This window comes from Hibiscus syriacus, unplaced genomic scaffold (assembly GCF_006381635.1).
Source record: "Hibiscus syriacus cultivar Baekdansim isolate YM2019G1 unplaced genomic scaffold, ASM638163v2 tig00003041_pilon, whole genome shotgun sequence".
NCBI lineage: Eukaryota > Viridiplantae > Streptophyta > Magnoliopsida > Malvales > Malvaceae > Hibiscus > Hibiscus syriacus.
Window position 1 is genome coordinate 8,615,378 of NW_024061960.1, and position 14,151 is coordinate 8,629,528.

Sequence of the window (14,151 nt, forward strand, 5' to 3'; positions counted from 1 at the left end):
ACGATATTCGATGATGCTCTAAAGACCGGTGAGCTCGACTACATTAACAGAGCTTCCCTAGTTCGATATCAGATAGCATGGAATTTCTTGGGACTACTAGCGGTGACAGTTTCCATTGGTTATGACAAAGAAGGCCTTGTGCATCTCACAGTATAGAAAGCCTGAAGTTTTCTACAATATAATGAATAAAAACTGAGTGGAGAACCACTGTGATCGTTCGGAGGCTGGAGGGTAACCGGTCATCGAGATTACTCCGTTTAGTATAGTTTCTTTTTATTCCATTGATGAACAACTGACTTGATCACTTACCATTGAATATTACAGTACTCTGTATTTGCTTAAACATTTGGGAGCGTCATTGTTGAGTTGGATGTGTAAAAAATAATTAGCAGCTGAAAAAAAATGTCAAGGAACCTTGTATAAGAGGATGAAGAAGAAAGAAATGAAGGTGAATAAGAAAAACGAAAGGAAGCATCACTTTCGGTTCAAGTGAACGGAAGGAAGCATCAGCAGTTTCGATTCAATTGTTCATCTTTTCATCAAGAAGGTTGAGAAAGTAGGGGGAGTGTTATGTTGTCTTCGAAGAGGAAGCAAGAAGAGTAGGGAGAATGTTAGAGTACTGTTAGAGATGTAATACACGTGTAAGCATACATTTATTTTGTTAGTATGGTTAGCTAGGTGGTTAGTCTGTTAATAGAAGAGGTTAGTCTGTTAATAGAAGTTGGTGAGCTTAGGCTCGCATTATAAATAAGGTGTACTGGCTAATATGAATGAATATCCTTTCCTGTGTAAATACACCATTGTTAGTAGTTTCTCAATAGGACATAATAACGTCGTCTTGTTATCTTATATTTGTAAGTGTTAATCGGTCTATTTTTACATAACCATTTATTACGCAAGCATAATCGAAGTCCAACCGTTTCCCAAGAAGAAAACCCTACATTAAAAAACTAATTAAAGATTGTTAGTCCACCTCAATTCTTTTTGTCCTTCCGATGACACTTCCACGGCCACTAACTTCCTATTGACAGTCTTCTCCGATGAAAAGTGTTCCCTACAATGCCCTGCGAGCATCTTGAATGGACAAGAATTCCCTACAATGCCCTAAGTCAATTAATACAACAAATATATGATATTATGTTTTCTGATTCTTTTACAGTTTTTTTATTCACACAGAAACCATATATATGACAAAATCATTTAAAACTTATGAATCTGTCATCAAACCTCCCATAAAAGTACTCAGCAAGATACCAAGAAGATTTACATTTTACACTGAAAGGCCATCATAAGAAATGTATATATATATTTGACTGATCAGGCCTCTTGCTGCTCAAGCTTCATTTTATAAGAAAAAAAGGGACACTTTCCCCTTTCTTCTCTTCAATTATAAATGTAAAGTCTAGACATGGGCTTCTTCTTCTTGCTCCTGCAAGAGAGGGGCCTTGAGGAAGTCTGAAATATCATCCACTTTTTCAACATCGCGCTCTTTACGAAGCTCTGCTTCCCTGATTTGTCCCCATATCAAAGAATAATATCCGGTTCCAACTATGATCGTCCCTATTACGCTGTCAAAATCTTTTATATTAAGATTTAGGAGGTGAAGGAAATGAAACCATGTTAAAGGAAGAAAGGGTTTGGTTACCTTCCATATTGCAGGCTGTTTGTAAAGAAACTGGTTCCGAAAATTGTTGCAAAGAGTATCCCGAATGGCTTGAACATAGGCACGTAAAAAGGGCCTTTCATTCTCGTACTGCTAAATGAACATGGCTACGGATAATACTCCCGAACATCCCCTATAATGTAACCATCATTAGCTGATACTTAGTGTTAGCAAAATTTCAGGGTTTCTTTTAGGGTTCTTACTGTCACAATAATCAGTAGGAGATCCCGCTTGTGTTTAGGCTTCCATGCATTTATATCTCTCCATAAACAAAGAAAAAACCAGACATTGGATAGTCCCAACTAAGCTGTAAAAAGAGGCCAGTTTCATCACTTGAGGATATTGCTTGACGGTCCCCATTTGACAGATTACGAAAGTTGTATTGCTTATAAGAAACAAGAGAACAAGGTTTCAAGGAAACAAATCCAAGTACTGAGTTGATCTATTGTTATACCTGAATAGTATTCCATATAGAATTCGACAAGTTAGCAGCGGCAAGCAAAAGACCATCAAGATGTTAGATTTGTCTAGAAATTAAGTTGACAAGTTGGAAATTTCATCTTGGTTGGTGGCCAACTTATTGGAAATTTCATCTTGGTTGGTGGCCAAACTTTGAACATGTGAATTTCATATTTGGTGGCTAACTTGTACACATTAGAAAATTCTTTGGTAGGTGGCCAAACTTTGAACATATTGTTCTTGAAACTCAACTATAAATAGGCCTAAGTATTTCCATTAGAAATTATCCCAAAAACAGGTTCTCTCTTCCTCTTGTATTCTTCATTCTCCCACTTTGGGAATTCCAAAGAATTTCATTTGTTGTAATATTGGCGATATAGTGAAGTTATCATCCGGTGTGGTGCCCGAGGAGTAGACGATATTCTCGTCGAACCTCATAAATTTGGTGTGTTCTCTCCTTTATTTTTTTTATTCGTTTCTTTTCCATTGTGTTTCAATATTCAATAGTTTGACAGGTTTATCCGCTGTGCAATCTTTGGTGGTTTTAATCTTGACATTTTAGGTCAATTTTAAAACTACGTTCGTGTGGGAAATAACCGGTTTTCCCCAACAATTGGCATCAGAGCTTCGGTTGAGGTTATCCTGGTGGTTCCATTGCTGAAAAGATACAGTTCGTGATATTGAATATTGTTCGTTAGAATTAAAATGCCAAAATACGGATCAGTTGAGACATCAAGCTCTTCATCTGGACCGGTGAGGAGGGTGATGTCAAATGCAAATTTCTCGGTGGAGTTGTTCGATGGATCCGGTTATTTTGGCATGTGGCAAGGCGAGGTGTTAGACGCTTTATTCCAACAAGGTCTAGACATCGCCATTAAGGAAGAAAAGCCCGAATATATAGAGGAGAAAGAATGGGGAACAATTAATCGTTTGACGTGAAGCACGATTCGATATTGTCTTTCCAGGGAGCAGAAGTATGGCTACAAGAACGAGACTTCTGCAAGTAAGATGTGGAAAGCTTTGGAGGAAAAATTCCTGAAGAAAAGCTCTCAGAATCGTCTCCACATGAAGAAAAGATTGTTCAGATTTGATTATCAACCAGGCACCAGTATGAATGAACACATCACTGCGTTCAATGAGCTAGTGGAAGACTTATTGGGCATGGATGAAACCTTCAAAGATGAAGATTTGGCTTTGAAGTTGTTGTCATCTCTTCCAGATGAATTTGAGCATCTTGAGACAACGTTACTTCATGGTAAGGATAATGTTACCCTTAAAGATGTAACTGCTGCTTTGTATAGTTATGAACTCAGGAAGAAAACCAAGAAGGAGAGAAAGTACGAAGCATCAGAGGCCATGGTGGCAAGAGGTCGCTGGAAAAGTCAAAAGCCAAAGTGGAGAGGGAGATCAAAGTCGAAGTCCAGACTGGGAAAAGATGAATGTGCCTTTTGTCATGAGAAAGGCCATTGGAAGAAAGATTTTCCGAAGCTGAAGAAGAAAGGAAAAGATGCTCCAGATGCATGTGTTGCAGAGTATGATGCACATGAGTCTGACATATCATTGGTTGCTTCATCAACAACATTTCATTCCGATGAGTGGATATTAGATTCGGTTTGTACCTATCATATGTCCCATAATCGGGAGTGGTTCTCTGATTTAGTGGAACTAAATGCAGGAGTTGTTTATATGGGCAATGACAATGCCTGTAAAACTGTTGGGATAGGTTCAATTCGATTGAAGAATCAAGATGGATCAACCAGAGTTCTGACGGATGTCCGATACGTACCCAGTTTGAAGAAAAATCTCATCTCGTTGGGAGCCTTAGAATCCAAAGGCTCAGTAGTCACTATGAGAGATGGAGTTTTAAAAGTCACATATGGCGCACTTGTGATGATGAAAGGCATCAGGAAAAATAATTTGTATTACTACCAAGGTAGTACAATTATTGGAGCAGTTGCAGCAGTTTCCGGAGATGATGATTTGGACGCAACCCAGTTGTGGCATATGCAGTTGGGACATGCTGGAGAGAAATCCTTGCAAATTATGGCAAAGAAAGGATTGTTGAAAGGTGCAAAGGCTTGCAAATTGAACTTTTGCGAGCATTGTGTTCTGGGAAAGCAAAAGAGAGTGAAGTTTGGCACCACTATACATAATACAAAAGGTATTGTAGATTATATTCACTCAGATGTATGGGGTCCTTCAAAGACATCGTCTTTGGGAGGAAACCATTATTTTGTAACTTTTGTAGATGACTTTTCCAGAAGAGTTTGGGTGTATCCGATGAAGTCTAAAGATGAAGTGCTTCAAATTTTCCTGAAATGGAAAAATATGATCGAGAACCAGACTGGTAGAAAGATCAAATGTCTTAGGACGGACAATGGAGGGGAATATAAAAGTGACCCATTCTTTGACGTTTGCCATGAGTATGGTATTGTTCGACACTTCACTGTTAGACATACACCACAACAGAATGGGGTGGCAGAGCGTATGAATCGAACACTATTGGAGAAAGTTCGATGTATGTTGTCTAATGTTGGGTTAGACAAGGCATTTTGGGCTGAGGCTGTGACATATGCTGGCCATCTCATTAATCGTTTGCCATCATAAGCGATAGGAGGAAAAACACCATTGGAGGTATGGTTTGGAAAACCTGCTACTGATTATGATTCCTTACATGTATTTGGATCCACTACTTATTATCATGTGAAGGAATCCAAGCTTGATCCGAGAGCAAAGAAGGCTCTCTTTATGGGAATCACCCATGGAGTGAAGGGATTCCGCCTTTGGTGTTTAGACACCAAGAAGATAATTTGTAGCAGAGATGTTACCTTTGATGAATCTGCCCTAGTAAAGAAGGTAACAAGTGAAGCTGTCCAGACAAGTAGTACTCCGCAGCAGGTGGAGCATACTCCAAAACAGGTGGAGTTTCAGCAGATGATGATCCTAGAAGTTGATGCAGCTGATTCTTCAACTCCAATAGAAGAATCAGAAGATGAAGAGGTTCAAACTCAAGAACCATTGGAGACACCAGAAACACTTGCAGTTACAAGGCCAAGGAGAGAAATTCGTAGACCTGCTCGATTTGTTGATATGGTGGCCTATGCTCTTCCAGTTGTTGATGATGATATCCCTATCACTTACCAAGAAGCAATACAAAGCTTGGAAAGTGATAAGTGGAAAAGTGCCATGGATGAAGAAATGCAATCTCTCCAAAAGAACGACACTTGGAAACTGACACAATTACCGAAAGGTAAAATAGCCATTGGATGCAAGTGGGTATTTGTAAAGAAAGATGGATCTCATAACAAGAAAGATGTTCGCTACAAGGCACGGTTGGTAGCTAAAGGCTACGCTCAAAAGGAGGGAATCGACTACAATGAAGTATTTTCCCCTGTTGTGAAGCATTCCTCCATTAGAATATTGTTGGCCTTGGTAGCACAGTTGAATTTGGAGCTAGCTCAACTTGATGTAAAGACGGCTTTCTTGCACGGTGATTTAGAAGAGGAGATCTATATGACTCAGCCAGAAGGATACAAAGATGGTGGTCGTGAGAAATGGGTTTGTAAGCTGAACAAATCACTATATGGATTGAAGCAATCTCCGAGGCAGTGGTACAAGCGATTTGATAGCTTTATGAGGAGGCAAAAGTATACTAGAAGGAAATATGATCATTGTGTGTATTTGCAAAAGCTCAAAGATGGATCTTTCATTTATCTTCTCTTGTACGTTGACGATATGTTGATCACTTCGAAGAGTCAAAAGGAGATAGACAAACTAAAGGCTCAGTTGAATCAAGAGTTTAAGATGAAAGATTTAGGTGAGGCCAAGAAGATTCTTGGTATGGAGATAAGCAGAAATAGACAGAGAGGGAAGCTTTGTTTAACACAGAAGCAGTATCTGAGAAAGGTATTACAATGTTTTAGCATGAATGAAAATACCAAACATGTAAGTATCCCATTGGCTTCTCATTTGAAACTTAGTTCTCAATTATCTCCTAAAACTAACGAAGAATGAGTGTATATAGCAAAAGTTCCATATGCTAATGCAGTTGGGAGCTTGATGTATGCAATGGTGTGTACGCGTCCTGACATTTCACAAGCAGTTGGAGTTGTGAGCAGGTACATGCATGATCCTGGAGAAGGACATTGGCAAGCTGTGAAATGGATTCTACGGTATCTCCAACAAACAGTGGATGTTGGTTTAGTTTTTGAACAGGATGAAGCACTTGGTCAGTGTATGGTTGGATATGTTGATTCCGATTATGCTGGTGATTTGGATAAGCGTCGATCAACTACTGGGTATTTGTTTACTCTTGCTAAAGCCCCAGTAAGTTAGAAGTCTACATTGCAATCTACAGTGGCCTTGTCTACTACAAAGGCAGAATACATGGCAGTTTCAGAGGCTGTAAAGGAAGCAATTTGGCTTAACGGGTTGATGGAATACTTGGGAGTTGTTCAAAGTCACATTAGTCTCTATTGTGACAGTCAAAGCGCTATTCACTTAGCGAAAAATCAAGTCTACCATTCAAGGACTAAGCATATCGACGTGAGGTATCACTTTGTGCGGGAGATCTTTGAAGAAGGAAAGATTCTACTTCAGAAAATTACGACATCAGAAAATCCTGCAGATATGATGACCAAGGTGGTAACAGTAATCAAGTTCAATCATTGTTTGAACTTGATTAACATCCTGAAAGTATGAACACCTTCGGGTGTGTGGCGCTTGTGAGCGCAATTAGAGGCACTACAAATTTGGGGAGTTGAAGAAGTTGAGTAGGCTTGGTAATTTCAAGCCAAGGTGGAGATTTGTTAGATTTGTCTAGAAATTAAGTTGACAAGTTGGAAATTTCATCTTGGTTGGTGGCCAACTTATTGGAAATTTCATCTTGGTTGGTGGCCAAACTTTGAACATGTGAATTTCATATTTGGTGGCTAACTTGTACACATTAAAAAATTCTTTGGTAGGTGGCCAAACTTTGAACATATTGTTCTTGAAACTCAACTATAAATAGGCCTAAGTATTTCCATTAGAAATTATCCCAAAAACAAGTTCTCTCTTCCTCTTGTATTCTTCATTCTCCCACTTTGGGAATTCCAAAGAATTCCATTTGTTGTAATATTGGCGATATAGTGCAGCTATCATCCGGTGTGGTGCCCGAGGAGTAGACGATATTCTCGTCGAATCTCGTAAATTTGGTGTGTTCTCTCCTTTATTGTTTTTTATTCGTTTCTTTTCCATTGTGTTTCAATATTCAATAGTTTGACAGGTTTATCCGCTGTGCAACCTTTGGTGGTTTTAATCTTGACATTTTAGGTCAATTTTAAAACTACGTTCGTGTGGGAAATAACCCATTTTCCCCAACACAAGAACCCAACGATCAGGCTTCGAGTAGGAAAAAAATGTGTAGGTATAAGTTGAAGCGGGTGGACAAGGGAAACCGGTGATGTTCGTATGAATGGGCCTCTGTATAGTTCTATACAACGATGATTTCCAATCAATTTGGCTTTGTTGCTTGAGTTTCTCCGATCCAACTTTGTCGTCCTGTGATAATTATGAAATTTCAAGTGATTGCGTTTAATAAGGAGAGAATTTACCATAGTCTAACTCTATATGATTAAATTATATAGTGAACGGTTGAGTCTGATACGTGTACGCCATTTCCTTTTTGGTAAAACGCAAAAATTAGTCCTCGACATTTATTTGATTAATTAATTTAATTTTAAAATATTAAAATGAACATTAAGAATTAAAGTGAAACATTTTAATATATTAATAATATCATTCTCATGAATCATGCATGGGTGACGAATGAAAAAAATATTATTATGAAGTTTCTTATATATATTTACGTTTTCTTACAAGTTTTAGTGACGAATGAATATATATAATTATGAAGTTTCATATACATATTTACGTTTTCTTACAAGTTTTAGTTTTTAAACTGGAATAGAAGAATAAAAACAAAATGAAGGTGGTTGAGAAAAAAATAAGAACCTGAGAATGATGGAAAGAAAGAAGGAAATAGAAGGTAGTAGGAGCCCCGTTGCGCATACAACGATTGGTGAACTATAGCTTAGCCCCAGGAACGCAAGGTTCTGAGATATAGCAATCCTACAAATCAACACCAGAAAAAGGGTCCACTTTCACTTCAAAGAACATGAAGAAATAGCTTACAAAACTGCAAAGGGGAATCCAAATGAAGAGAGAGTTACCCCGTTAAACCCAGGAGAAATATACGGAGGAGGAGTGGCAAGGTGAAGAGCGACCGTTGTGTGCTGCAATTATTGGAAAAACAAAACTAAACAACATTGAAGAACTGACATGGAAAACAAAGCTTTTACGTACGTATACTAGAGTATGCTTATAGAGACGGGAAGATATATAGAGACCTTTCTCCACAATGATAAAGGAAGGAAAAAGGGAGAAGCAAGGAAGAGCCAATAGCATTGGTATACACCATGAAAACAAAAGGGTTAAGCCCTCCTGTTAAGGCTGTTTTTGCCAATATCGTCAATGCTATGGTGCAAGCCTGCCATCCACTTCAATCATTCTATCTCTAATCCGTTCAACCATCTTATCTCGTTTGGCTGATAAACCAAACAAGACACAAACACAAACAACAACAAGAAATAGATGTGATCAGAAAGTAATGAAGTTGGTGTTGTTCTCCGAGTGTACTGTGTTTGGCCTTGTGGTTTCGTGTGTGTTTGGGGGATACAATTTATAAAGAAAGAAAAGGCTTTATTTTGAGAGGAGAAGGCAGCGAAAGAGTAGCCCCTGGAATATGCGTTAAGCTACTTGGGGAGTGAAATGGCGACTCGGTTACCAGAGGCGGGCATAGGTATTTTCTTCAGATTTGTCGGCATCTATACGAAATAATAATATGATTCACTATAAATAAATACGTTTAAATATAATGTTAATGTACCGATGTATTAGGACAGTTTTCTCTCTTAGTTTTCCTTATTGGTAAGTGATTTATCTCTTTTTCTTGTCTTTGTTGATTGGTGGCGACACAAATTTTAATTTTAGTTGCCGACCGCAAGTATTTTTTATTGTCGTTTTATTTTCTCTTATTTTTTTTATTTTCAATAAGTCTTCTAGTATGACACGTTTTCCTCTATCTTTATGATACGTTTTCTTCTGCATTTGGCACGTTTTTTAGCCTTGGCAGTTGTTTTCACTTATATTTTTCTAAGGGTTGATTAGATATCGCCACGACTGATCAAGATGTCGCTTATATGTTATATTGTTGATCTTCCCTGCCTTTGACCCTCAGATTAGATTTGGAAACCCATTATGTGTTCATGAATAGATTTTCACGTCGCTTGATATTGATTTGTGGTTTGTCGATAGTCTTTCAATAGTTTGATTCTATTTTGTTGTTTGTTTGCCAATGCGATCAAATATGTTTGTATCTATCTTTGTTCGAGTTTTCTTGGTTAGATTTTAATATTTCCTTGTATGGTCATTTTGTGATCTTAAGTTGCTAGTTTTGTTTCAATGATTATAGGAAATCGTCCTAGTTATGTACTTAATTTACAATTATAATTGTGAATCTTTATTGTAATTTAGGAGATTCCCTATTTTGAATAAAATTAGAGATTTCTTTCAAAAAAATATTTATAAGAATTAAAGATGAATCAAAACTAAGAGATTTTAAATAGAAGCCTTTAGTCTTTTTAAAAAGTAAAAATATCCAAAATTATAATAAGAGTTTACATGGAAAATGTTAAAAATTCAACCAAAACACTGGAACAAAGAGTAGATACAAACAAATCTGACTGTACCGGCAAACGAACCAAAAAGAGGATTAAACTATTGAAAGACCACTGAAAATCGCAAATCAGAGCTGAGTGTCGTGAGAAACTATTAACAAACGCAAAATCGCGTATTCAAATTCAATCAGAGGGTCCATAGCAGAGAAAAACAATATTATTACAAATAAGCTCCATCTTGATCAGTCGTGGCGTCTTCATCAAATACAACCCTGAGAAAACATAAAATAAAATAACGACCAAACGACCGAGAAAGAAGACAAAAAATGTGTCACAAAGGCTGAGAAAAACATGTAATAAAGGCATATAAAAACGTATCATAAAGATAATTATTATTATTAAAAAAACTAAAAAAGAAACAAATAAATAAGAGAATCAACGGTCAACAATCAACATTAAAATCGGTGTCTCTACCGATTAAACAAAACCAAAGAAAGAAAAATTGATATGATTTATAAAAAATGATATAAACTAAAAAAAACGGTTTTGTGACTCTTGTTTAGATGAAAATAATATATACTAACCGCCGAGCTTTAGCTACTAATATGGAGTTTAGTCTGTATTGGACTAATATTAGTGCATTGGTTCCTATTATGCTGACGAATGTATCGAAATTAATTTTTTTAATAATATATATTATTATAATATAATATAGTTTCATAATTTCTCTTGAATATTAAAAATAAACATATCTTGTAAATATAATTACTCAAACCTAAAATCTTTAGGAAGAATATTCTTTTTAACTAATCAAGTCGCTTAATTGAATCAAAATGTTATTATAACCTACATATTAAGTTAACTACGGACCATTGTCTAAAATGTTATTGATTTCATGGTTGAAGCTGTGGTGGAGAATCACCATGGCCCTACCTTAAATCATTGTAGCAATGCATAGTGCCCCAACCCACCAGCTTAAACATAAAACAAAGCGCCGAAACATCTGCTCCAAATCAGTATGATTTATCCTACAAACCAAGAGTTCTGGTCTAGATTCTCAATATGTCCAAAATTTCAATACCTTAAAAATAAAATTATTACTATTTTTTAACATAGAATCGAATTTAAATATCCGAATTTACAATATACAATACTTTATGAGGAGAATCTGTTGTTTATAGAAAGGGATTTACTAGCTTATTCCATATTATATTTGTAGCGAGTAAAAATAAACTATATCACCGAGGGTGTATTTGAGAGTAAAGGATCTTTAATAGAAGATTCAGTGTCATTTACAATTTTCTCTTCTTGAGCTTGCCCCCAAATCACAGCGTAAAATCCAATGGCTATTATGGCTGCTCCAAGCAAACTGCACCCACATGATCCACAATTCAAATCTTAATGTATGCATAGTGATATTATTTCATTTTTATGTTTACTGCATGCAGAAAGTTACACTCACCTCCCAAGATATAGCTGGTCACCCAGAAAGGTGATCCCCATAGCAAGAGCAATGACCATCTCAAGTGGCTTAAACATGGAAACATAGATAGGCCCTTTCTTCCTCAACGCCCATTTATGAACCACGCTTCGAAATGCTACCGCAAAAGCCGCCTACAAAACCACGATCGGGTGCACCGAGTTTAGTAGGCCCGACTATGAGCTTCTCGACTATTAGATTTCATGTTCTATTTTAGTTCCTTACCGTGTATACGAAAGCTATTAATTCCATATTCATCCCAATTCGCCAAGCATCCGGGTCCTTCTCGACCATCACCGAGACAACCGAGGATAGTATGGCCACGATGATGCTACACATGAGTGTGACCAGCATTTCTGCAGGGTACCCCCTTATAATCCACGTCTGCAGATGAGTGTTAGCAGCAAAATTATGCGTTGAAAACAAACTGGTTTATTGTATATGGATTAAGGGTGTACTTGAACGTTAAGTATGATTGCGAAGATAACACTATGGGACGCAAGGAAAAAGCCTCCGACGATCCAGTTTGAGTGAGGAATCCGAAGAACTTGGTGAAGCAATCTGTTGTTGTTCCATGGAACAGTGGTAAGTGGAAGACCTTTGTATAAAGTCACAACAAATGCCCCTGTGATTGATACCAAAGTGCCTAAAGACTTTGCTTGGCTGCTTTTGATCCCTAGGTCCAGCTTTTCCATCCTGGACACACCATTTCAAGATGTTTGTTATTAGCATGGACGAAGCTTATATTAAAAAAAATATGTAGGTAAATATTAAATTAGGTCCCCTTAATTTTTAGTTTATTTTGAAAATATTTAAAATCATGCCATTATATTTCAAGTGAAAGGACATTTGACCAACCAGATCAACCATACGACATATATGCGTCATATTTTATTTTGGTATGATGACAGATTTTTAATTTATTAATAGATTAATATAGATTAGATATCACGGAGACGAGACTTACCCTCCCAATCCAATTTACTCTCTTCATAAACGTTAAATTTGAACCACTGACGTTTGCTTAAGAGATCTAGTGTCTCATCTCACTAGATCAACTAATTGTTGATAATATTCTATTAATCATTAGATTTTTTTATTTTGTATATAATATTTAAATTAAATATTTTCTCAAAATTTTAAATTAAATATTAATTAATGGTTAATAAATTTTGAATCAATTTTACTTGAATTTCATACCTCAAATTCGACTCAAAAAATTTCAAATAAAGTTATGATAAAATATTGCTTGTCAACTAAATCAACTAAAAAAAACTCAAACCAACTCAATTAATTCAAATACTCGTCCCTCATTCCTCCTATCCGTAATTCATCTTTCAATATAACTTCATTTTATTTTCAATATAACATTATAGAATATCTATGTAACTTCGCTCTCTATTTTCAACAACAATTTTATTTTGATGAGTCTCTTTTGTAATATAGATCCCCTTTATGTGCTCTTTTTCTCTTTTTATTTTGAGGGGTTTTTAATTGAAGCATATGAATCTTGTTTTTTCAATTTTCCTTTAATAAAAACAATACATTGCCGAGAAAAAAACTAACAATTTTATTCTTTTTATAATGGTATGATGCTAAAATTAATCTTAACGTTTATTTAAATTGTCACTTTAATTTTTATTTTTTTCAATATTTTAACTTCTAATATTTTAATTTTTTTTATTAAAATAACACTTGTTGGACGAAAAACGTTAATTAATTAATAATAACATATGTTATTGATATGTCATTTTTACATATACTTAATTAATTATGTATATATGACATGTTATCACTCTTGATTTTGGATGATATAACATATGACACATCATTATTTTAAATAATATAATATTATCATATAATTACTTTAAATAATATGATATATATTATATAATCACATTAAAGGGATGTTGATACCAACGAATCTAAGCCGTATGTCAGAAAGAAGGACGCACCTAGAGATGATAGAGAAGATGAAAGTGAAGGCCGGAGTAAGATCAGCCATGGCGGACGCCAGAGTCGGAGATCCATATCCTAATCCAATATACGTGCATATCTGCCCACCATAACTGAAAAACCCAAATTTCCAACAACTAAATTCCGTTCATCAATCCACCCACCACCAGATTTCTCCATCTCTAAAGAGGAAAACGAAAACCTACCTGAGAACGCCTAGAAGGAATATTTTGTAGATGGTGGACCGTGTAAGCACAGGTGGGCTCTTTTTCCTGCAATTTTACCGATACCCAGCTTCTCGGAATTCGAATTGATGAAGCCGAAGAAAGAAAATGGAAATTGTTATTACCTGTAGAAGATGATAATGCATGGGGCGAGCATGAAGATGCCGAGCACGTTCGAGTAAAAAACGAGCACGAAATTACTGAGTCCTCTGTTCATAGCGGCTTTATTTACAGTGTTTAAGCCCACCTCTAAGAACTCTGTTGCAACCATTATTGCGGTAACACTTTTCCCCCACATTATCTCCTTTCTGTAGGTCACTTCAGCGTTTTTGGGATTGTGATAGTCTGTGTGAGGCAGAAGATAAACAAGTCACCTTCCTAACATATAGAAATAAAGGAGAAACGAGAGGTAAGAAAAAGGAGGGAAGGAGGAAATTATATCGTTTTGCAAAGATACCACAACGATGAGATAGTTATATGATGACATTTTTGTACTTTATAATATGATGAACATTATATTAGCACCATCATTAACATATTCCACGGGCATTGAACGGGGTTGCCAAGTTAAATTGTTAAATATTTTTTATTTCTTTTAAATATTAACAATCTAATTTAATCTTTTCAATCTTAAATTACTTTAAATATTTA

General features: G+C 36.1%; 1 protein-coding gene and 1 pseudogene across 2 annotated transcripts; both read right to left on the minus strand.

Annotated features, from left to right (window-relative positions):
• Positions 1-1,132: 1,132 nt before the first annotated feature.
• On the minus strand, positions 1,133-8,988 carry LOC120173886 (annotated as a pseudogene).
• A 1,991-nt stretch (positions 8,989-10,979) lies between these two features.
• LOC120167151 (WAT1-related protein At5g40210-like) lies at positions 10,980-13,944 on the minus strand. 2 transcript variants are annotated; one of them, XM_039176254.1, is made up of 8 exons: positions 13,626-13,939; positions 13,483-13,548; positions 13,276-13,389; positions 11,912-12,016; positions 11,779-11,878; positions 11,546-11,704; positions 11,303-11,454; positions 10,980-11,209 (listed from the first exon to the last, which is right to left on the minus strand). In XM_039176254.1, exons 1-8 carry the CDS (start codon positions 13,796-13,798, stop codon positions 11,074-11,076), a joined length of 1,005 nt encoding a protein of 334 aa, XP_039032185.1. In that variant the 5' UTR covers positions 13,799-13,939; the 3' UTR covers positions 10,980-11,073. The 2 variants fall into 2 exon arrangements, with proteins under 2 accessions (XP_039032185.1, XP_039032175.1); XM_039176244.1 differs by having other exon boundaries at positions 11,779-12,016; positions 13,626-13,944.
• Between the last annotated feature and the right edge of the window lie 207 nt (positions 13,945-14,151).